General features: G+C 41.9%; 1 protein-coding gene across 1 annotated transcript; it reads left to right on the top strand.

Moving 5' to 3' along the window:
- Window positions 1–8,434: 8,434 nt before the first annotated feature.
- Window positions 8,435–22,822, top strand: LOC132780089 (cytochrome P450 2G1-like). The gene is made up of 9 exons (XM_067460904.1): window positions 8,435–8,657; window positions 10,699–10,861; window positions 10,950–11,099; window positions 13,426–13,586; window positions 17,635–17,811; window positions 19,213–19,354; window positions 19,577–19,764; window positions 21,101–21,242; window positions 22,177–22,822. The coding sequence occupies exons 1-9, from the start codon at window positions 8,478–8,480 to the stop codon at window positions 22,356–22,358; spliced, it is 1,485 nt and encodes a 494-aa protein (XP_067317005.1). The 5' UTR covers window positions 8,435–8,477; the 3' UTR covers window positions 22,359–22,822.
- The last annotated feature ends 217 nt before the right edge of the window (window positions 22,823–23,039 follow it).

Below are 23,039 nucleotides of genomic sequence, written 5' to 3'. Positions count from 1 at the left end.
AAGATATGTAGTAGTCATGGGCGATTTCAACTATCCCGATATTTGCTGGAAAACAAACTCGGCCAAGAGTACAAGGTCCAACAAATTCCTCGCTTGCCTTGCAGACAATTTCATGGTCCAGAAGGTAGAAGAGGCAACAAGGGGATTGGCTACTCTTGATCTCATCCTAACAAATGCGGAGGACCTGATCGATGCGGTCGAAGTGGTAGGATCCTTAGGGGCAAGTGACCATGTGCTCCTGCAATTTGAGGTACAAAGGAAGGCCAAAACTAAGACAAGTCAAACCCGCATTTTGGACTTTAGGAGAGCTGATTTCCAAAAAATGAAGGAAACGCTGAGCAGCATTCCGTGGACACAGATACTAAAAGACAAGGGAGCTACGGATGGATGGGAATTTCTCAAGAGTGAAATACTCAAGACGCAATTGCAAACCGTGCCAACAAAGAGAAAAAATAGGACAAGTGCAAAGAAGCCAGAATGGATGTCCAAAAAACTTCTAACTGTGCTAAGACACAAAAGAGACATGCACAAGAAGTGGAAAAAGGGAGAAATCACCAAAGAAGAATTCAAACAAATAGCCAACACCTGTAGGGAAAAGGTCCGCAAAGCTAAAGCAAAAAACGAGCTCAGACTTGCCAGGGACATTAAAAACAATAAAAAGGGCTTCTATTCTTATGTCAGTAGAAAAAGGAAAAACAAGGAGGCGATAGGACCTCTTCGAGGAGAAGATGGGGCAATGCTGACAGGGGATAGGGAAAAGGCAGAACTACTTAATGCCTTCTTTGCCTCGGTCTTCTCACAAAAAGAGAGTCTTCAACCTCAGCAAGATGGAGTGGATGAGGGATTGGAGGACATCCAACTCCAAATTGGGAAAGAAGTCGTCCAGGAATACCTGGCCGCTCTAAATGAGTTCAAGTCCCCAGGGCCAGATCAACTACACCCCAGAGTATTGAAGGAACTAGCGGAAGTCATTTCGGAACCATTGGCAACCATCTTTGAGAGTTCTTGGAGAACGGGAGAAGTTCCAGCAGATTGGAGGAGGGCCAATGTGGTCCCAATCTTCAAGAAGGGAAAAAAGGATGACCCAAACAACTAGCGTCCAGTCAGCCTCACATCGATACCGGGCAAGATTCTGGAAAAGATTGTTAAGGAAGCGGTCTGCAAACACTTAGAAACAAATGCAGTCATCGCTAATAGTCAACATGGATTTATCAAAAACAAGTCATGCCAGACTAATCTGATCTCTTTCTTCGATAGAGCTACAAGCTGGGTAGATGCGGGGAATGCCGTGGATGTAGCGTACCTGGATCTCAGTAAGGCCTTCGACAAGGTCCCCCATGACCTTCTGGCAAGGAAACTAGTCCAATGTGGGCTAGGCAAAACTACGGTGAGGTGGATCTGTAATTGGTTAAGTGGACGAACACAGAGAGTGCTCACTAATGCTTCCTCTTCATCTTGGAAAGAAGTGACAAGTGGAGTGCCGCAGGGTTCCGTCCTGGGCCCAGTCCTGTTCAACATCTTTATTAATGACTTAGATGAAGGGCTAGAAGGCATGATCATCAAGTTTGCAGATGACACCAAATTGGGAGGGATAGCCAATAGTCCAGAGGACAGGAGCAGAATTCAAAACGATCTTGACAGATTAGAGAGATGGGCCAAAACTAACAAAATGAAGTTCAACAGTGACAAATGCAAGGTACTCCACTTTGGCAGAAAAAATGAAATGCAAAGAAACAGAATGGGGGACGCCTGGCTCGAGAGCAGTACGTGTGAAAAAGATCTTGGAGTCCTCGTGGACAACAAGTTAAACATGAGCCAACAATGTGATGTGGCGGCAAAAAAAGCCAATGGGATTTTGGCCTGCATCAATAGGAGCATAGTGTCTAGATCTAAGGAAGTAATGCTACCCCTCTATTCTGCTTTGGTTAGACCACATCTGGAATATTGTGTCCAATTCTGGGCACCACAATTCAAGAGAGATATTGACAAGCTGGAATGTGTCCAGAGGAGGGCGACTAAAATGATCAAGGGTCTGGAGAACAAGCCCTATGAGGAGCGGCTTGGGGAACTGGGCATGTTTAGCCTGAAGAAGAGAAGGCTGAGAGGAGATATGATAGCCATGTATAAATATGTGAGAGGAAGCCACAGGGAGGAGGGAGTAAGCTTGTTTTCTGCTTCCTTGGAGACTAGGACGCGGAACAATGGCTTTAAACTACAAGAGAGGAGATTCCATCTGAACATTAGGAAGAACTTCCTGACTGTGAGAGCCGTTCAGCAGTGGAACTCTCTGCCCCGGAGTGTGGTGGAGGCTCCTTCTTTGGAAGCTTTTAAGCAGAGGCTGGATGGCCATTTGTCAGGGGTGATTTGAATGCAATATTCCTGCTTCTTGGCAGGGGGTTGGACTGGATGGCCCATGAGGTCTCTTCCAACTCTTTGATTCTATGATTCTATGATTGGTTATTTATAGCTGTCAATCAATGTTGTTTGCACCAGTTGAATTGCTCCTCCTGCTCAGTTGTTTGACCCCACCTCTTCCTGGAGAGCAAGACAGTGTTTCCTTTTCCACTCCACCATCAAACTTTCTATCAGAAGGATGTGAGAGAGAGACTTGGCTCTGAAGCCCTTGATTAAGTTACCTCTCAGCACCAATTCTGAGGTTCTTACCCTTGAGACTTATGCTTCATGTTCAGATCAACCTGGACGACGTTGAGAAGTCTCAAGCACCTTCAAACCAGTTCTTTGGCAGCAGAGAAAGGCTTTGTGCCTTCAAAATATAGGCCATTGGAATTGGGGTTGTGATTATTCCGATATTCACAGCCATTGAGAAAGAGGGACCTGGAAAAGCTCAGTTGCAAAACTCCTTGGACCCAAAACAACCAAAGGCTGTAATGTATATTTTCCTTTACCCCTTTGAAACTTCCAGCTTATTGCCTTAAAGGGATAACTCTTTGTGAACAATTAAAGCTATTATGAGTTATCTAGTGTTTTTGGCCCTTGGGAGTTCCTGTTTTCCTAAAGGAGGGCAAGAAGCAATCCCCTGGGGAAAAGATGTCACGTCCATGCCTCTTTCAGTAAGAGTTATAGCCCCCAGGCGCGACGGCACAGGTAGGGTACTGTTAATTGCCCCAACAGGTAGAATAAAGTGCTTCAGGAGACATTTTGCAGAGAATTGGTCAAATCAGGGAATTATTAATCTTTCATTCAGGAAAGGCACATTGGAACAACCAAGTTTTCAATCTCCTCATAAAGACTGCCAATGAGGGGGCTTGCCTAATATCCTTAGGGAGCGAGGGGCCACCACAGAGAAGGCCTTCTCCCTCGTCCTCACAAGTCGCACCAGCGAAGAAGGTGGGAGCGAGAGAAATGCCTCTCTGACCGATCGAAGAGTTTGCTTGGGTTCATAAATAAACACAAACTAAATTTACTGTGTGTGTTTATTGGCCAGAATCCTCTATCATGATGTACGTTATGTAATTCTACATATACTGAGTTACGTAGCAGAAACATGTTGAAACCCTGCTGGAGAATTGCAAAGATGCATAACGGGATACTAGCAGTTGTGTCACAATTAAATTGCATTAGTCACTTTGCTGGCTCCGCTATGTAGTAATGTAACAACAACCTTTATGGGATATGGATACTCCATAAAAGCTTAATTTATTATCTTTCACTCACAAATGAAATGCTATGAGGTTCTCCTCAACAGAAACACCTCTTAATAATAGTATTGGTTGGGTTTATGCTAGAATAAGTCTAACAAATACTGATCTGTTTAACCTTCCCCAAGTGCAAATATGACTTTCAAAAGGGGGAGTGATCATATTTCCCAGTCTCGAGTTTATCATTGGCCAGTGAGTAAACATGACTCAGCTAATATGCCTGTATTGCAGGGTAAAGATTTAAATACAAATTAAAAGGGAAGATGAGAAAGAAACTGTTAGCATTTGGAGCCAAGTATTACCTACATAAATTTAATCATATAGTGCTTGATAACAACCTGGCTGACTCTTATAACCAGTTAACCACATTGTGTTTTATCTGGAATCGCCGTGGCATATGACCTCAGGGTTTGGGAATAACGTGTTAAATTGATTTAGATTGTTTATCATCTTTCCTTTAATGTGGGAATGATCCCTTAATTACATTACCCTCCAAATTAATGGCCCAAAGGCTAATTTAACACCTTTGCCTTAGAATGAGAGTAGTATGTTTCATGTTACTTAGGAAGGAAGGGATAGAGGGAAGTTAAATGGAATTGACTTAGCCCAGATTCATTTCCAGATCTCTGCTTGGAGAGATAATGAAGTGATAATGAAGTGGGATGAAACTAGAAAGGGAGGATGATACTTTTCAAATCACTGGCCAAGCAGAGGAGTGATAAGGTAAAGGTAAAGATTTTTCTCTGACATTAAGTCTAGTCATGTCCAACTCTGGGGGTTGGTGCTCATCTCAATTTCTAAGCCGAAGGTCCGGCATTGTCTGTAGACGCCAAGATCATGTGACCTGCATGACTGCTGGAGTGGTACCTATTGATCTACTCACATTTGCATGTTTTCAAACTGCTAGGCTGGCAGAAGCTGGGGCTAACAGCAGGAGCTCAGCCCACTCCCCAGATTTGAACCGCCAACTGTCTGGTCAGCAAGTTCAACAGCTCAGCGGTTGTGACAGCGCAAGTGGAGCCACCTGTGTGTAGAACTTTAAAGTGCAAAGGTTCAAACTGTATAACATGCCCATACTTGCTTAGTTTGTAAATATATAATTGGATTGATTGGTTATTTATAGCTGTCAATCAATGTTGTTTGCACCAGTTATAGTGCTTCCTCAGCTCAATTGCTTGGCTCCACCTCTTCCTGGAAGAGGGCAGAGTTTTTCCTTTTCCATTCTACCATCAAACCTTTATTATTATTATTATTATTATTATTATTAACTTTATTTGTACCCCGCTAGCATCTCCCGGAGGACTCGATGCGGCTTACACAGGCCGAAGCCTCAACACAATACAGTAGAAAGTATAACATCACAACAACAAGGCAAATCAAACAATAAACAAAATAATATAACACCACAATACTAAGCAAATCAAGCAATAAGCAGAATAACAACAAAGACAGTACATCAGGACATTATTAAAAACTGGTTCGGCCGGCGCACTGGGGTACAAGGGTTAAAAGTGCTGAATGGCAGGAGGCACGTAGGGTTAAAAGTGCGATGTGCAGTGACAATTTGTTATGCTAAGGTGCTACTAGGGCTTGGGTGGGGATTCCTAGTCTGGGAAGGCACAACGGAACAGCCAAGTTTTTAGGTTCCTTCTGAAGACGGCTAGAGTGGGGGCTTGTCTGAGCTCTTTTGGGAGGGCGTTCCAAAGTCGGGGGGCCGCCACAGAGAAGGCCCTGTCACGTGTCCCCACCAAGCGCGCTTGCGACCTTCTATCAGATAGACATGAGAAAGAGACTTGGCTCTAAAGCCCTTAATTAAGTTACCTCTCATCACCAATTCTAAGGTTTTTACCCTTGGGACTCATGCTTCATGTCCAGATCGCCCTGGACAACGTTGAGGAGACCCAAGCACCTTCAAACCGGTCCTTTGGCATCAAAAGAAGATTCTGTGCCTTCAACATAGGCCATTGGACTGGGGGTTGTGTTTGTTCCGACCTTCACAGCCATTGAGAAAAGAGGGAACAGGAAAAGCTTCTCAGCTGTGAAATCTCCTTGGACCCAAGACAACCAGAGACTGTAATGTATATTTCCTTTACCCCCTTTGAAACTTCCAGCTTATTGCCTTAAAGGGATAACTCTTTGTGAACAATAAAACCTATTTTGAGTTATCTACAGTGTTTTGGTCCTTGGGAGTTCCAGTTCTCTAAAGGAAGGCAAGAAGCAATCCCCTGGGGGAAAGATGTCATGTCTATGTCTCTTTCACTAAGAGTTATAGCCCCCAGGCGTGATGGCACAGCAGTGGGTCCATATGATCATGATGACTGAAAGGAGCTGAGCAATGCGGAACAACAGAGAGTTGCTCCATCGCATACTTACCAGTCAGAAGAAAAGAGAAACACAGAGAAGGACTGGTAGTGACATAGGAATACATAAATTATACTATGCATGCAAGGTGAATTATCTGCCATCACAGAATAGACATATTCTGCCAACAGTGGCAGAAGCCAAGTTTATTTATTTAATTTGATCCTGATATCAGAACTCAAGGTGGCTAATATCAAAGCACTGTTATGCATTATGGTTGTGTCTTCTACTTGTCTACAGCAAATAGGGGCTGAGCATTGTGCATTTCTTTCTTTCTTTATTTGTCCCATTTGTATTTCACCCATCTCACCCCAAAGGGGACTCAGGATGGTTCACAGCAGAGGCACAATTCAATGCCTTGAATACATATAAAAATAAAACAACATAAACTTTAAATTCACATAATTAAAGCATATCACTTAAAATAATTAAAAATCACACAATCCAAAAACATATTCCAGGAGCCATTCCAATTCTCACTGTTCATTATTGCACTGAGAAATCGCTGTGACACTGAGAATCATTGGGCAAATACTTGGTCCCACAACCAGGATTTAACTTTCTTCCTAAAGGTCAGGAGCTGATCTAATTTCCCTGGAGAGGGAGTTCCAAAGCTGAGAGGCTACCACCCAGAAAGCCCTGTCTCTTGTCCACACCAGTCACCCCTGCGAGGGGGATGGGATTGATAGCAGGGCTTCCCCAAAAAACTTAAACTCTGAGATAGTTCCTAGGGGGAGATACATTCAGACAGGTAAGTAGTTGCACATTATGCATTACATTGTACATTGTGAAATGGCATTGACATAGATAGCTCAAGGTTGCCAATTCTGCAGTGCTGGCACAGTGTGAGTATTTAGACTATGCCGATGGGATGTTGGATTGCAGCCTGCAATTTTTCTCAACCAAATGGACCATCAGAGTAGCCTCTGTAACTTTGGATAGCAGACATACAAATTACTCTTTACCCCTGGGGGGGGGGGGTCGCAAGGGAGTGTCAGAGGGGTCACCAAAGACCATCAGAAAACACAGTAATTTCTGTTGGTCATGGGGGTTCTGTGTGGAAAGTTTGGTTCAATTCTATTGTTGGTGGGGTTCAGAATGCTCTTTGATTCTAGATGAACTATAAATCCCAGCAACTACAATTCCTAAATGTCAAGGTCTATTTTCCCCAAACTCCACCAGTGTTCACACTTGGGCATATTGAGTATTTGTGTCAAGTGTGGTCAAGATCCATCATTGTTTGAGTCCACAGTGATCTCTGGATGTAGGTGAACTACAACTCCAAAATTGGCCACCAACCCCTTCCAGTATTTTCCCCAAACTCCACCAGTGTTCACGTTTGGGTATATTAAATATTCTTGCCAAGTTTGGTTTACATCCATCATTTTTTAGTCCACAGTGCTTTCTGCATGTAGGTGAACTACAACTCCAAAACTCAAGTCCAATGCCCACCAAACTCTTCCAGTATTTTCTGCTGGTCCTGGCAATTATTTGTGCCAAGTTGATTCAATTCCATCATTGGTGTTCAGAATGCTCTTTGATTGTTGGTGAACTATACATCCCAGCAACCACAATTCCCAAATGTCAAGGTCTATTTTCCCCAAACTCCACCAGTGATCACATTTGGGCATATTGAGTAATCGTGCCAAGTGTGGTCCAGATGCATCATTGTTTGAGTCCTCAGTGCTCTCTGGATGTAGGTGAACTACAACTCCAAAACTCAAGGTCAATGCCCACCAAACTCTTCCATTATTTTCTGTTGGTCCTGGAAGTTCTGTATTAGGTTCAATTCCATCAGTGGTGGAGTTCAGAATGCTCTTTGATTGTAGGTAAACTATAAATCCCAGAACTACAACTCTCAAATGACAAAATCAATCCCCCCAACCCCACCAGTATTCAGATTTGGGCGTATCGGGCATTTGTGCCAAATTTGGTCCAGTGAATGAAAATACATCGTGTTTCAGATATTTACATTAGATTAATGACAGCAGCAAAATGACAGTTATGAAGTAGCAACGAAAATAATTTTATGATTGTGGGTCACCAGAATATGAGGAACTGTATTGAGGGGTCACGGTATTAGGAAGGTTGAGAAACACTGCCTTAATGCATCACCTTCCCTAGTTATCCCAAATATCTCTGCTAACTTCTGGAGTCCCTCTCAAAATGGGAACAGGAAAGGAAATTTCCACTTATATCTATATGCTGTAGGATTGTCCACCACTCTGCCCTTTTTTGGTTGGTGGTCTCAATTCCAAAATGTCCAAGATAGCTAAGAATGATCCTTACCCTGCAGGAAAAAAAAATACCATTACAATAACTGACCAGGTTCCAGCTCAATTTGTTTATGCCATTTAGTTATGTAAGATAGAAGGTGGGGCTAAGTTCAGGCCAAATTAAATACATGGACAGGATTCAGAGCCCAGATTTTGAGCTCAACAAGGGACAAACTTTACCATGGAGCTATTTGGGGCAGTCACCCTTTTCCTTGTCATCTACCTGTCTTTCCTTGCCATGGTATCATTTAAGAGGAAACTATCAAACAAGGGGAGGCTCCCTCCAGGACCTACTCCTCTACCTCTAATTGGAAATTTCCTGCAGATCAAGTCATCAGAAATATTAAAATCTCTTCTCAGGGTGAGTAATTGTTCCTTGGAAACAGTGTGGATATGTTGGGGATGGTGGGTATTCAGGTGTACCTAAGACTCTGGCTGTCTCCTGACCCCTCTTCCAGTTCTCTTGTATAGACCTCAAGTGAATCTTTCTTCTCCTTGCAATTCCTTCCAAATAATCATGAATTTTTGGTACCTGGCGATGCCCAGGTTATTTGAAAAAGCCATTTTAATTTTTTTATGGATTTATTTATTTTTATTTATTTACAGTATTTATATTCCGCCCTTCTCACCCTGTAGGGGACTCAGGGCAGATTACAATGTACACATATATGGCAAACATTCAATGCCGAAGACACACAACAGATATAGACACGACAGACAGTGAGAGGCGATTTAATTTTTCTGGCCGCCAGGGGAGTTGTCGCTTTCATTGTCCATCTGCAACACTGATGAAGTACTTCCGCATTCCCCGCATGCTTTGCTGGAGTCTTTTTTATGGCCTCTTAAATTAGTTAAATTAGCCTCCCCACACATAGGTGGTACCTAATTTTCCTACTTGGCAGATGCAACTGTCTTTCAGGATGCAAAGGTCAACAACAAGCTACACAATTGGTCGGAAGCTCACTCCAACCGGGACTGGCTTCGAACTCATGGCCTTTGGTCAGAAGTGATCTTAATGCAGCTGACACTCAGCCAGCTGTGCCACAGTCCCAGTCTGTGGGTAGTTCCATTAAGAAAATACATAAGGTGGTGGGTGAACTACAACTCATATCATGCCAGGTTAGCCCCCTCAAACTCCATCAGTACTTTAAGTTGGGCATGTTGAGCATGTGTGGCAAGTTTGCTCCAGATGCGTCGTCGCTGTGGTTCAGTGTGCTCTCTGGCTGCAGGATGAACTACAACTCCCACCATGGTGTGTCAGTCCCCTCAAACCCCTCTAGTAGGTTCAGTTGGATATGGAGGTTCTGCGTGCCAAGTTTAGTCCCGATCTATTGTTGGTGGGGGTCACCGTGTCTCCAGATATAGGTGAACTACAACTCTCAGAAATCAAGATCAATTCCTCCAAATTCACTCCAGTATTTATCGGTTTTGTCACTGCTAATATAATTTTAAAGAGCCAATACATGGAATAAATTTTAATATTTATATTGGAAAGTGTTTATTGTACTTTTAAAGATTGTATGTTATTTGATGTCATGGCCTATGAGTGGTACATTTTTTTTTTTCGTGTCAGGAGTGGCTTGGGAAACTGCAAATCACTTCTGGTGTGAGAAAATTGGCTGTCTGCAAGGACGTTGCCCAGGGGAAGCCCAGGTGTTTTATCATCCTTGTGGGAGGCTTCTCTTATGTCCCCGCATTATTATTATGCCATATCTCCATGCTGTGCAGTCCTGGGAGTTATAGTTTTCCAAAGTTCATAGCCCTTCTCTTGGTGCATTTACAGTATGGAATGAATGCCCTTGCACCTCAGTTTAAATGCCATAGCTCCATGCGATAGAGTCCTCCTGGGAGTTATAGTTTCCCAAGGTACATCCCCTTCTCTTGGTGCATTTACAGTATGGAATGAATGCTCTTGGATTCCACTCTAAATACCATAGGTCCATACTATGCAGTCCTGGGAGTTATAGTTTTCCAAGGCCCACCCTCTTCTCTGTGGGGCAGCCAAGAGGGACGGAGACAGAGCGAGAGGGAGCATCACTGTTTTCCCTCCCTCCCAGATTTCAACAATAAACAGGGAGAGGGATGGTGGTTGGGGCCAAATCTCTGCAGCGTGAAAGGAAGGAAACTGAGAGACATTTAACAGTGTGATAGAGGAAAACATCTGAGTAAGACTGATCTCTTCTCTGTTCTCCTCTGCCACACACTTCCCTGCCTAATGTGATGAAGTAGCTAAACTAGAGAGACACCTTTCACTCTGCCCCCTTCTAATGTAGGACTTGAAGCCTGCTAGTTCTTGCACACTTGAGCTATCAGATATGGCTATTTCAAAGAACACCATTACAAAAGATCTGCTGACCCCATAACTAGATTGTCCCTCTATAATCGATTATTTTCCCACACAGCTGAGTGAAAAATATGGCCCCGTGTTCACTGTCTATTTTGGAACAAAGCCCATTGTGGTCTTGTGTGGACATGATGCTGTGAAGGAGGCCCTGATAGATAAGGCAGACGAATTCAGTGGAAGGGCCACCAACCCTACCCTGGAACGGACCTTCCAAGGACATGGTGAGCCATCCTTATCAGCTTTGCTGTCATGGTTCCCATTTTCCACTACTTCCCGTTGGCAGCTTCATTCCTGTCCTGTTTCCCGCAGGGGTGATCTTTTCCGATGGAGAGCGTTGGAAGCAACTACGGCGATTCTCCCTCAATGTCCTGAGGGATTTTGGAATGGGGAAAAAAACTATTCATGAGCGTATCCAAGAAGAGGCCCAGTTCCTGCTGGAGGAATTCAGAAAGACTAAGGGTGAGTTGAGCTGTAAGGAACAGCAATGTTTTTTTTTTCTCATCCTCCACAAGTAAATGGTATTTCAGTATGTCAGAACAAAATAACAATATAAAGAATAAGAATGTATTTATTACTTATTTATTTACCATATCTATATACCGCCTTTCTCAGCCTGGAAGCGACTCAGGGCAGTTTACAAATGATAAAATTCAATGCCCCCACTAACATCAAATGTAATTAAAACATTAACATATAATATAAACCATATAAACAACAATAAAGCCAATAAAAAACAATAAAACACAAGTCCTCAACGTCTCATTACTAAAATCATTTTCCAGTCACATCGTCCAATCATTCCGTGGATCTAAATTAGCCTGTTACACTGCATCTGCAAATGCTTGCTCAAAAAGCCAGTTTTTGACTCTCTTTCAAAATGTTAAAAGGGAGGGGGCTGATCTAATGTCCCTAGGGAGGGCGTTCCATAGCTGAGGGGCCACCGCTGAGAAGGCCCTGCCTCTCGTTCCCACCAGTCGCATCTGCGAAGGAGGCGGGACCGAGAGCAGGGCCTCCCCAGACAATCTTAAAGACCTAAATGGTTCACAGGGAGAAATGTCTTTGGACAGGTAAGCTGGGCCGGAACCATTTAGGGCATTAAAGGTTAAAGCCAGCACTTTGAATTCTGCAAATTGGCAACCAGTGGAGTTGGCGCAACATCTTCTTCCAGTTTTTAATTTTCTGTAAATGTTATGCATATCATTATGTCTGAGGTCCTCTTCTAGGAGATGACTATGATGTTTTAGCTACAAGTATGGTGATGGCTACATTATGGATACTATTCCAAGCCCTTCCCCCAAGTTTTAACCCATTTAGCCCCTCCAAACAGCGGAGTAACCAGGGACTTAAAGGATAGAGTAGTGAGCAAAGACCCATACAGTCTTCTCCTATAAGTAGAGCGAGTTGCAACCGCAACTGTAACCAAAGGTTTCAGTCACTATAGTGGTGCATGAACAATAAATGTGAATTATTGTAGTTATGATATTGCAAGTCAGTGTGATGTAGTGGTTTAAGTGTTAGATTAGAACACTGGAAAGCCAAGTTTTGAACCTCTGCTCAGGCATGGAAATCTATTGGGTGATAGCTCATTAAAGGACAGTGAAAATAACAATCTGCTTCAACTCAATAGTTAGAAGAACCCTATCACTTGCACTGGCTGCTGCCCAATACTGTGACTTTACTATCCCTACATATTCCCCACCCTGTTGAATACATAGGGATTGTGCATACAATTCATTTACAAAGGTGTGTATTGTAGACTATGTTTTTGTAACTGTAATCCAGAAGTCAAACCAATGTTTTTATGCAATCCATTCTTTTAATATATTTCCCAGCATGTTAGACAAGAACTAACATGAATTCCATATACCAGGAAAACACCCGATTATGGAGGCTTTGGGCTCCAGATGAATACAAGGAAGAAAAGGAAGAAATTGAGGTTTAGGGCATGATGCCCAAATGTGGGATGGATGGGAAGGAATACTGAAAGAGAATAGGGAGAATGAGAAACAGAACAAAGAAAATAAGGGGAATTTCCTCTGAATCAGAAAGCAGGAAGAAGGAAAATAATTTCCCTGTCTGACAAGACAAGACATCTGTGTAACTTAGGCTCCTGCTACACAAACATTTAAACCAGGTCAGAATTTGGATGAGACCCAGTCCCCTGCAGAGCACCTACACAGGTGCCACAAGAACCAGCTGGAAGTTGGAACAGCAGCCACAAAGACTGCAGATCAATTTGATCGATTAATTCTTTTCCTGCTTTGTCTGGAAGGATGTACTAACAAGAAGCAGTCTGGCCATTGAGGATGAGTGCTAGTTGAAAGCAGGGCAAACCAAGAAAAGAAAATAATTGTTTTTCCCTCTGGTTTCTTCTCCCAAAAGTACTTCAACACAAACCCTGTCCTCACATGGGCTCCACATTTTGGTCTTGGGTTTCTGCTCTGCATGGAATACACACTGATTGGCTGTAGTGGGTTTAATGCTCACTTCGGCAGCCCTCATTGAGGATGTACATTTTGTGGTCACTCTGACCTTGGTACTTGATTTTAGTGTCTGTGTGGATGCGCCCTTAAATACTGGTAAAACTACCACCACTAGGGAAGGGGTTGGACCATTCCATGTTTCCACATATCTTGCAAGATATTGTCTAGCCCAGCTTTCCCCCATCCTGATGCCAATCTTCCAGATATACTGGACCACAAGGCACATCCATTTCAAACATCTGGAAGGCACCAAGTTGTATGAGAATTTTCTATGAAACTTTTCTTTTCTCTTTGTCCTTCAGAGAAGCCCTTTGACCCCACCTACTTCCTCAGCCAGGCTGTCTCCAACGTCATTTGCTCCATTGTTTTTGGGGACCGTTTTGACTACGAGGACAAGGAATTCCGGTCCCTCATGGAGATGATTAATGTCTTGTTCCGGGAGATGAGCTCAAGCTGGGCTCAGGTAACCCATACCTCTACTTCTGTCTATTATATCAATGAAGAAATATCTTGGTGCCACCTGCTAGTACCTAAAGGAAATATTTCCACCACAGAAATGTTGAGCTATAATACTACCATAGGAGACTTGTACGTTCCTTACATGCATTTGACTGATTGATCAATATATCTGCAATCATTGGTTTATTTGCCTTTTTCTTATATGCAGCTAAGATCTTCAGAATTCCTAGATACATGATCCTCCATATTCTCTGGGTTGGGGCAACTGAGAGAATGCCTCTCTTGGAATCTATAGGTTTTACAAGTTTGATGTTACATGCAGATACATTGATCAATGAGTCAAAGACACATAAAGATTATATGGATCTGGCATGTTGAAATTACACTGGAGGACCTAGAGATTCCTAAATAAAACATTTTAAATCAAAGCAATAGATAATACTATGTAACAATATTTGAAAAAAAAATCCTGGTTTTTAAAATGTGATTTGCTTTTTAATTGTGTGGTACTTACTTTGAAAGTAGTTGTTACACTACAGAAACTTTGCCTTTGTGGCTGCACATCTATGTTGAATGGATGTGCAGCAATGAGATATTCGTTGAAAAACTATTGCAAAACATGCTGCAGCAAAACCTTTTCCATGTTTTATATTTGAACCAATTAGGAAATGGCATTTATTATGTAGGAACAAAAATTGCATTACATAGTGTAATCAAATTTGCAAAAGTTCTTTCCAAAAATGGGGAGGGCTCTGCATTCTTCTTTATTGTGCCTTGTGAGCATTATTAGTCAGTGACCTATCCTGCTGAAGAGCAGATACACCTTTATAGAGGCACCGACCTTGTTTAACATCTTTACTAATGATCAGCACAGCCACCACTCACATATATGCTGATAACCTTGGCCTAACAAAACAAGCAAAAGACTTTGAAACGGTCAAAAACCAACTTACTAATGCCTTGGAAGATCTCTCCAGCTACTGCAAAGATAAGCACCTGGAGCCTAACCTTGCCAAGACACAAGTGTGTGCTTTCCACCTACATAACCATGAAGCCAACAGGAAATTGAAAGTTACCTGGGAAGGCTAAGAGCTTGAACACTGTCCCCATTCTAAATATCTTGGTGTCACCTTGGATCGAACACTAACCTTTAGGAAACACTGCATGAACACCAAGCACAAAGCAGCTGCACACAATAACATACTGAGGAAACTTACTGGCAGCACATGGGGTGCAGAGCCAAAATTAATAAGAACATCAGTTCTGGCCTTGTCTTATTCAACTGCTGAGTATGCCTACCCTTCACATGGGTAGGCACAAGTCTATCCATGTGAAGCAGCTGAATATAGCACTGAATGAAACATGTAGAATCATAGGATGTCTCAAATCTATCCTCGTTGATAGACTTTATAAGCTAGTTGGCATTGCTTCCCCTCCCCCCCCCCCCCCCCCCCCGATGTGCAATGGGAAGTTGCTGCTAATTGTGAGAAATAAGGTGGAACAATGTGAATGCCATCCACTGTATGGCTATCAACCTCCTACCAGTAGAGTCAAATCAAGAAAAAAGTTTTACAAGGACTACCACTCTTCTTAATGTTCCCCCAGCAACAGCAAGAACATCCCTCTGGGCAGCTAAACCAGAAAATCCCAACTGGATGGCCCCTCACATGGGTCTTCCTCCAGGGGGAAACAAAGAATGGGCAACGTGGAAGTCCCTGAACAGACTCAGAAGTGGAGTGGACAGATCAAAACACAATTTAATTAAATGGCACAAACTAGAAGACTCCTCCTCCTTGTGCAACTGTGGGACAGAACAAACAACTCAGCATCTGTGTGCTTGCCCACAATGCCCTACCTCATGCACAGAGGAAGAATTGTTTAAAGCTACAGACAATGTGGTTACTGTTGCCCGGTTTTGGTCAAAAATTATTTAGCCGCTTATGCTCCTTCTATTTCTATCAGTTTTATACTTGTTTTATTTATGCAATGCTTTTGACACAAAATAAATAAGGTTGCTGTAGACCAGGGGTCCACAAACTTTTTAAACAGAGGGCCAGGTCGCAGTCCCTCAAACTGTTGGAGGGCCGGATTATAATTTGAAAAAAACATGAATGAATTCCTATGCACACTGCACATATCTTATTTGTAGTGCAAAAACCACTTAAAACAATACAATAATTAAAATGAAGAACAATTTTAACCATTATGAATTTATTAGTATTTCAGTGGGAAGTGTGGGCCTGTTTTTGGCTGATGAGATAGGATTGTTGTTGTTGTTGTTGTTTTTGTGTACTTTCAAGTCGTTACAAACTTAGGTTGACCATAAGCGAGGGCCGGGTAAATTACCTTGGAGGGCCGCATTCGGCCCCCGGGCCTTAGTTTGAGGACCCCTGCTGTAGACCTATCTGTTCTTCTAGGCAGAGTTTAGAAAGTCTCCCTAAGTCCATTTGGGGAATCCTTAGGTAGTAATTAGACTTTTATCAAAACATAGTACTAGATAGAATGGGCTCCAAGATCTGCTCTCATTGCTTGGGCCAGGGCATTTTTGTCTGTTCCAAGTATTTCCCTTAGGAAACAGCTCTGTGCCTGTTCCAGAAGTGGTACTTTCCTTTGACCCCACAGGTCTGCCCCATTAGATAATATAGACGTGATTTCGGCCTTGTATACTTTTAGAATAGGGGATATGCTGGTGGTATGGTTGTAGTTTAGCAGTTTATATCATATACTGGAATTGGCTATAGCTTCCTGTTTGTTTCAATTGAGATGGTCTGACCATGCCCCTGTATTTGAGAAAAGTACCTGTGCCGTCACACCTGGGCCCTATAAGGTTAAAACTATGATGTACTTCTTTCTTTAGCCGGGTGGACCGCGGGGGCCTTACTTTGAAACTCAGGAATCCCAGCAACTAAGGCCACTTCAGATTGAACATCAAACGAGAGTTTTATTTTCACACAGTCCTTGACAGGCTTGGCACAACTTTTTGAAGTTACAAATACAAACAGTCAACTTATAAGATCATGTAGATGTTTCTTTCTTGCCTTTCCCTTCAGCTGCTGGATTAACTTCTCTCAATGGTGGAGAAATCCTGGGATTCTCTACCCTAGCCCTGAGTTGCTATATTAGAAAGAGCAGGTCATCTCAAAGCTATCTTGGAGATGAAGTAGCCAGAGCTTCTCTCAATGGCAGAGAAATCCTGGGATATTCTCTGCCCTAGTGCTGAGATGCTATTTTTAGGAGGAGCTGATCTTTCCCTATCTAAACTCAGCACTAGTTTTGAAGGCAAGAAGGTAAGTACTTACGATGGCTTGTCTGAGCTGGCCTGGCTTGACCGCAAGCATATCTGAGTCCCTTTTCTATACTATACTATAAAAGGCTTTGCAGGCTGGCTTCCAGCCTCTGTTAATGGTTAACTATCAGGGTGTTGCTGAATCTGTAGCAACCCTGGGAGAAATGCAAAAGGATGCTATGTCCTATAACTATGGGGCAATGCAAATAACATCCTGGGAGACGGAACAGTACCCCTAGATATAAGTAGTGAAGAGACATAGGTTGGAATAATATCACTCCTGTTAGGGAGCCCAATACCTTTTTGCAGTGAAATGGTCTCCTCAGGAACAAAAACAACATGCAGACACAAGGTTGTTCATTCCAACTGGAAAGCTTTTCTTGCTTAAGATGCAAACAATCATACAACTACAAACACAGTATGTACAATCTCTCCCTTCCTCCTATCTTTATCCACCAACCGTCAACCCTCATCAAGCTCTCATTAGGTTACTATAAACATATTTGCAACAGTCTCAGCATTCTGTTACACCTTTGTGTAACCCTGAGACATTGATTCTGCTGGCACTTAAAGAAATGCTGAGTAATTTACACATTCTGACAGCATTTCCATGGGTGGTAGTTAGTAACAGAATGCCACCCAAAGATGTTTCTGGGCATACATAGCTTATCTAGAAATTGTCCTAGGCAAAACTAGGAAAATGATGCTGGTGCCAGGGAGTAATATGGCAGATCATCAACTCAGCATGTTTTGTTTTCTCATGTAGTTCTATGACATGTATGAGAGCTTTCTGAAGTATTTCCCAGGACCCCCCGCCAAAGTCTATGATAGCCTGGAAAATATGAGGCTCTTCATTGCCAAGAAAGTGAAGAAGAACAGAGAGAACTTTGACTCTGACTTCCAACGGGACTTCATCGATTGCTTCCTCACCCAGATGGAAAAGGTATTTGAGTGTTTCATAAAGGAGGTAAAGAATCCGAGGAAATCCCCCTGTCAACACTAGCTTGGTGGTGGGTCCCTATATATTGGCTTAAAGTCAGTGCTTTCAGACTAGCCTCAGGTCTGATTCATCATCTAGCCCAGGATTGTTATGGGTTCAAGATTAACTCTTACAAAACTTGTTCTATCAGCCTTTCTTCATCACATCTGACATGATACTCGAATCTATTAAACAAAGACTATGAGACATTGCTTTCTGTGAGCTGCGTTCTCGCTCATGTGTTTCTTGTTCCCCAAGTGCCCTGAGTATAGGCCTCTCCAATAAGCCAATTATCTTAAGAACTTGACTGTGGCCAAATATTGCTGCATATTCTCTAAGGCAAGGTGCAATGTGTTCCCATCTGAAGCTCTTTGACATAGATTTGTGGGAGTCCCATACAATGCAAGACTTTACCCATGTAATAAGCAGTATGAATCACACCTTATTGTGCAGCAAATTTTATAAGCAGGCTTGACTACATATTATTAAACCACTACTGAAAAACTTACCCAATAAATTAGGCCAATTCCATGCTATTTTTTTACTAGGTTACAAAGTTTTTACATATGACCTTGGCTGTTGACAAGTTTCTCTCTGAGGTAACCAGAATAAGACAACTTTCTGTGTTGGACTTAGGATGAAACATGCCTTATACCTATTTGTAGTGTCCTTGCCCTTGTTCGTGTGCATCTTGCATTGCATGCCGTGCTGTGTTTAGTTGGTCTTATGGGTTTGTTGTGCTCTTTGCACCTTTTGTTGCTGAGCAAGTTGGGTCTCTGGACTGTAATAAAGTTTTGATGATTGAACTCCAGGCACCTTGATGTCCTCCAAATTACAATTATTTTCCTCTCCCTGACACATTTCTATGCTTTTGCAGGCATATAGGAGTTTTAGTCCAAAACATGTTTAAGGCATCAAGCTTCCTACCTCGCTCTAGGGCAATATTGATAAAGATAGAAGATGATGTCAACACGTTTCTCAGAAAGCAAAATACATTATTATCATATCAATCATATTGTATCCAAAGAGAAATGGGAAATGGTTTTAATCAAGACTGGCCATTTTGCAGAGTCTGGAACTGCTAATAACAGCCAATATTATTCCTAGTTTGCATTTCAAGTACAAAATGAAATGGAACTACATTCTGGTTCTCATTTAAAAGTGATTCTATCAAAACATCAGGAAGAACTTGTTGTTCATACAAACTGTTCCACAATACAATGGGCTGCCTGCAAGAGTGGTAGATACTTCTACTTCAGAGATCTTTAAAAATTGATTGGAAGGGAATCTTTTAAATATGCTTTAATTGCATATTCTTGGATAGTAGAGGGTTCTCACAATGTTTTGTTCTTTCCTTTTTTTCAGGAAAGCACCAAGCCAGGAAGTGAATTTAATGAGAAGAACTTAGAGCTCACGACCCTGAACCTGTTCGTTGCTGGAACAGAGACAGTCAGCTCCACTCTTAGATATGGGTTTCTGTTTCTGATGAAACATCCTGAAATTCAAGGTATGGAGTAGTGGGCAATGGCATGGGAAAACTAGCTGAATATCCCCTTCCAATTGGAAACCTCCCCTAGGAAATGCAGGCAAAGGCCTCTACATACAGTTTCCAGGATACATCTTGAAACTACTTGCTCTCTTAAAACAGATTTTCCATTTGCTTCTATAGACATTAGTAACTAAGCCCTCATTCAAAATTCTCAATTCACGACTACCATCTTTTTGACAGCAAAAGTGCATGAAGAAATTGATAAAGTGATTGGCCATAATCGTGTCCCAAACATTGAAGACCGGAACCAGATGCCATACGTGGATGCTGTCATTCATGAAATACAGAGACGCAGTGATCTCGTTCCCATGGATGTGGCTCACAGAGTTATCCGAGACACGGAATTCAGAGGATACCTCATCCCTAAGGTATAAGCAGTAAGGATGGCAAGTAAGCCCTAGCCATATGCTGCTTTAATATGGTGATCAATTTTTATAGTATGCTTCATTTTCCCCAAAGCCATCCACAAGTATTATTTGGAAATGCAACATGCCTTCAGCAGCCTAAAATCTGTGGGTTGTTGTAAGTTTTTCAGTCTATATGGCCATGTTCTAGAAAATTGCCTATAAACAAACACTGTCTACTTCTAGAGGTTGTGTGAGCAAGGTGATGGGCACAATTTCCAATGAAGCATGTGAGACACAAAGGACTTTTTTTGAGATAACAAGGTATTGTTTATTGGTTACAGCTGATAGGAAAGTTCACAAACCCACATGTGTCCTGGATCTTAATATCGGCCTGCCTGTCTGCTGAACCAATGAAGAGGAATAGTGATCTACCAAGAGAGGCAAAAGCCAAGTACTTGACATGCCTCTACCTAGCCACCAAAGGAGATGAACAAGGGTATACTGCGCAGGTGCCCACCCACTCCACTCTGGACCCCTGTGAAGCATTTCAAAATTAATTGTGCAATACTTACTTTGGAAGTAATTGTCATACTCCAGAAACTTTGTTTCTGTGGTTTCCCCAAATATGTTGAATTATGGTCTTTTGACAGGGGAGCTGGCAAGAAATGCTTCAGACTTCAAACTTATTTATTTATTTACTTTACTTGTATACCGCAGTTTCTCAGCCCAGCAGGCGACTCAACGTGGTTTACAACAAGGATAAGAATCAATCAACGATATACAATTTAAAACCATAAAAGCATAATATACAATATTGACACAACAATAGACAACACAATGCATCTCATAACTAGATTCGTGATCCAATCCGTCATCCAAATTTCCATTCCTGTAATCATCACATTCATTGCACTGTTTAACCGAATGCCCGTTCAAACATCCAAGTTTTTAATCTTCTTCGGAACACCATTAGCGAGGGGGCTGATCTTACCTCCATAGGAAGGGCGTTCTACAGCCGGGGGGCCACCACAGAAAAGGCCCTGTCTCTCGTCCCCGCCAGCCGCACCTGTGAAGCAGGCGGGATAGAGAGCAGGGCCTCCCCAGAAGAACTTGTCTCCCAAATCTGGATCGCACATTTGTACTGAATTCACAAGCTATGTCACCACTAAATTATGAAGGATTACGATTGCAGAAATTGCAAGGGAAGGTCCAGGAAAATAGTGTTGGTTACACTTAATATTTAAATAGTATTCAGAGGCAACCAATGGGTGAAAGACCAGGCTGTGCTCTAAAACCTCCTGATGCTATTTCTAAGCCTTTGAATTTCCCACCACAACCTTATTTATGTTTTCCTCAGGGGACAGAAATCTACCCTGTTCTCAGCAGTGTCCTTCATGACCCAAAAATGTTTAAAAGACCCTTTGCTTTCGACCCAGAAAATTTCCTGGATGAGAATGGTCGCTTCAAGAAGAACGATGCCTTTGTCCCATTTTCTTCAGGTATAGTCTTTTCACACATAATAGGACTCCCATTTGGTGTTCTCCACATGCCTGGCTTCTAAGTGGAATATTGTCTGACCATCACCTTGGCATTCTCAAGTCTTCTCAACTTTCACTGAAAGGTGTCACCAGAATTGTGATGGCTATCAACAATGGAGATGTCATTATTATTTGCTAATTTCTTTCTTAAAGAAAGAAACAAAGAATTTCAGGATTTTTTCTTCCTGTTGCTATCAAATTTTCAAAAATGGTGTAGTTTTTAAATACTATTTGCAGTTTAAGACTTCTCTTAAACTTATATTACTTTTGACCTGTTTTTGTACAATAAACAGTATTTTCTCTTTAGTTCCTAGCACAGAAAATAGTGTAGGTGAAAATATATTTGGCCAAAAAAAAAAATCCAGCATTTTTCTCCCCCAAAATTAATGTTTCCCTGCAGTGATATTATTTTAGTCCAGAAATATATTGAGCAGAATTTTTTGTGCAGAATAAATCCAAAATTATGAAGATTTCATCAATTCAAATTTATTTCACTAGGGTTTCTGAGCACAATACCTAATCCTCCATTGGGGGGATTGCTACTTCAAGGCAATCACAGTATTGTACTAATTACAGAAACAGTAGAGTTTAGATGTAGGATTAGAATGAGCTGCATTTACCAAAATCCCAGTAGCAAGAGTTATGGATTTGCAAATAATCTTCAGACAGTCGGGCAAGACCAAAAAAGACCCAGGACAAAGGGAGGACATGAGAAAAAAAACTTGCTTGAGATACAATTGTTAGTCAAGAGGGAAAGTCCATAGAACCCTTAGGTTTTTACTAGTGAGTCAGGGTGTTTATGTAGCAAAGAGGCTTACCAAAAGGTTTGGCAGAAGACCTCTGAAAATAAGCTGTTTATGTCCTTTCCTCCTGATAATCTTATTTTTGCTTGCAGGAAAGCGGATCTGTCTTGGTGAATCCTTGGCCCGCATGGAGCTCTTCCTCTTCTTCACCAACATCCTACAGAATTTCCACCTGAAGCCCATTATCCCCCCTGAGGACATTGACGTCACTCCTCTGGAAAGCGGCTTAGTCACTGTCCCACCCTTGTACCAGTTCTCTGTCATCCCACGCTGACCCAAAGGGCTCATTGTCTACAGCCATTGCTCTCTTACACCTGCTGAATCCCACAGCTCTTCAGTGGAGACCCCATAATCTATTTTTTGCTGAACACTCAATGTAGAGAAGGAGGAAACCCATGAATCAATTCAGACCAAGACATATGCTTTGAGCCTGAAAGACTGTCATGCTCTCTTCTCTATTTTTATCTCTGCATCTAAAGAATGCATAGTCTTTATATATAAAATGTAACAACAATATAGTCCTTGAATTAGACTGATCTGCGATCAATGGATCTTTGTGGCCACTATCCAGCTTCCAGCTGGTTTCTGTGCTGCCTGTATAGGTTACAATTCTGTTACAAATCTGCTAATTTTTATAGCATTGTATATTTCCAAAATTTATTTTTGCCTACTGTATGTACAGTCATACATAGTCATGTGTATATATCAATCTGCATATAAACAATAATAATTATTGAATATCCATATATTGTCTAGTTTTATTTGCTATAAAGCATTAAAATTCTATATCTGTAATGAATGAGGGTGGGCACAATGCTGCAGATGCACCACATATGCTCTAAATACGATTTTTGTGACCCATAAAATCCACTTGGTTTATAAAACCATGGTTTACATCTAATGTATCTATTTTACGTAGCAATGCTTAGTCTTCACTTAAAGCATTTCTACATCT

Source organism: Anolis sagrei, chromosome X (assembly GCF_037176765.1).
Source record: "Anolis sagrei isolate rAnoSag1 chromosome X, rAnoSag1.mat, whole genome shotgun sequence".
Lineage (NCBI taxonomy): Eukaryota > Metazoa > Chordata > Lepidosauria > Squamata > Dactyloidae > Anolis > Anolis sagrei.
The sequence above is the reverse complement of the archived record's forward strand: the minus strand, read 5'-3'. Positions and strand labels throughout refer to the sequence as shown.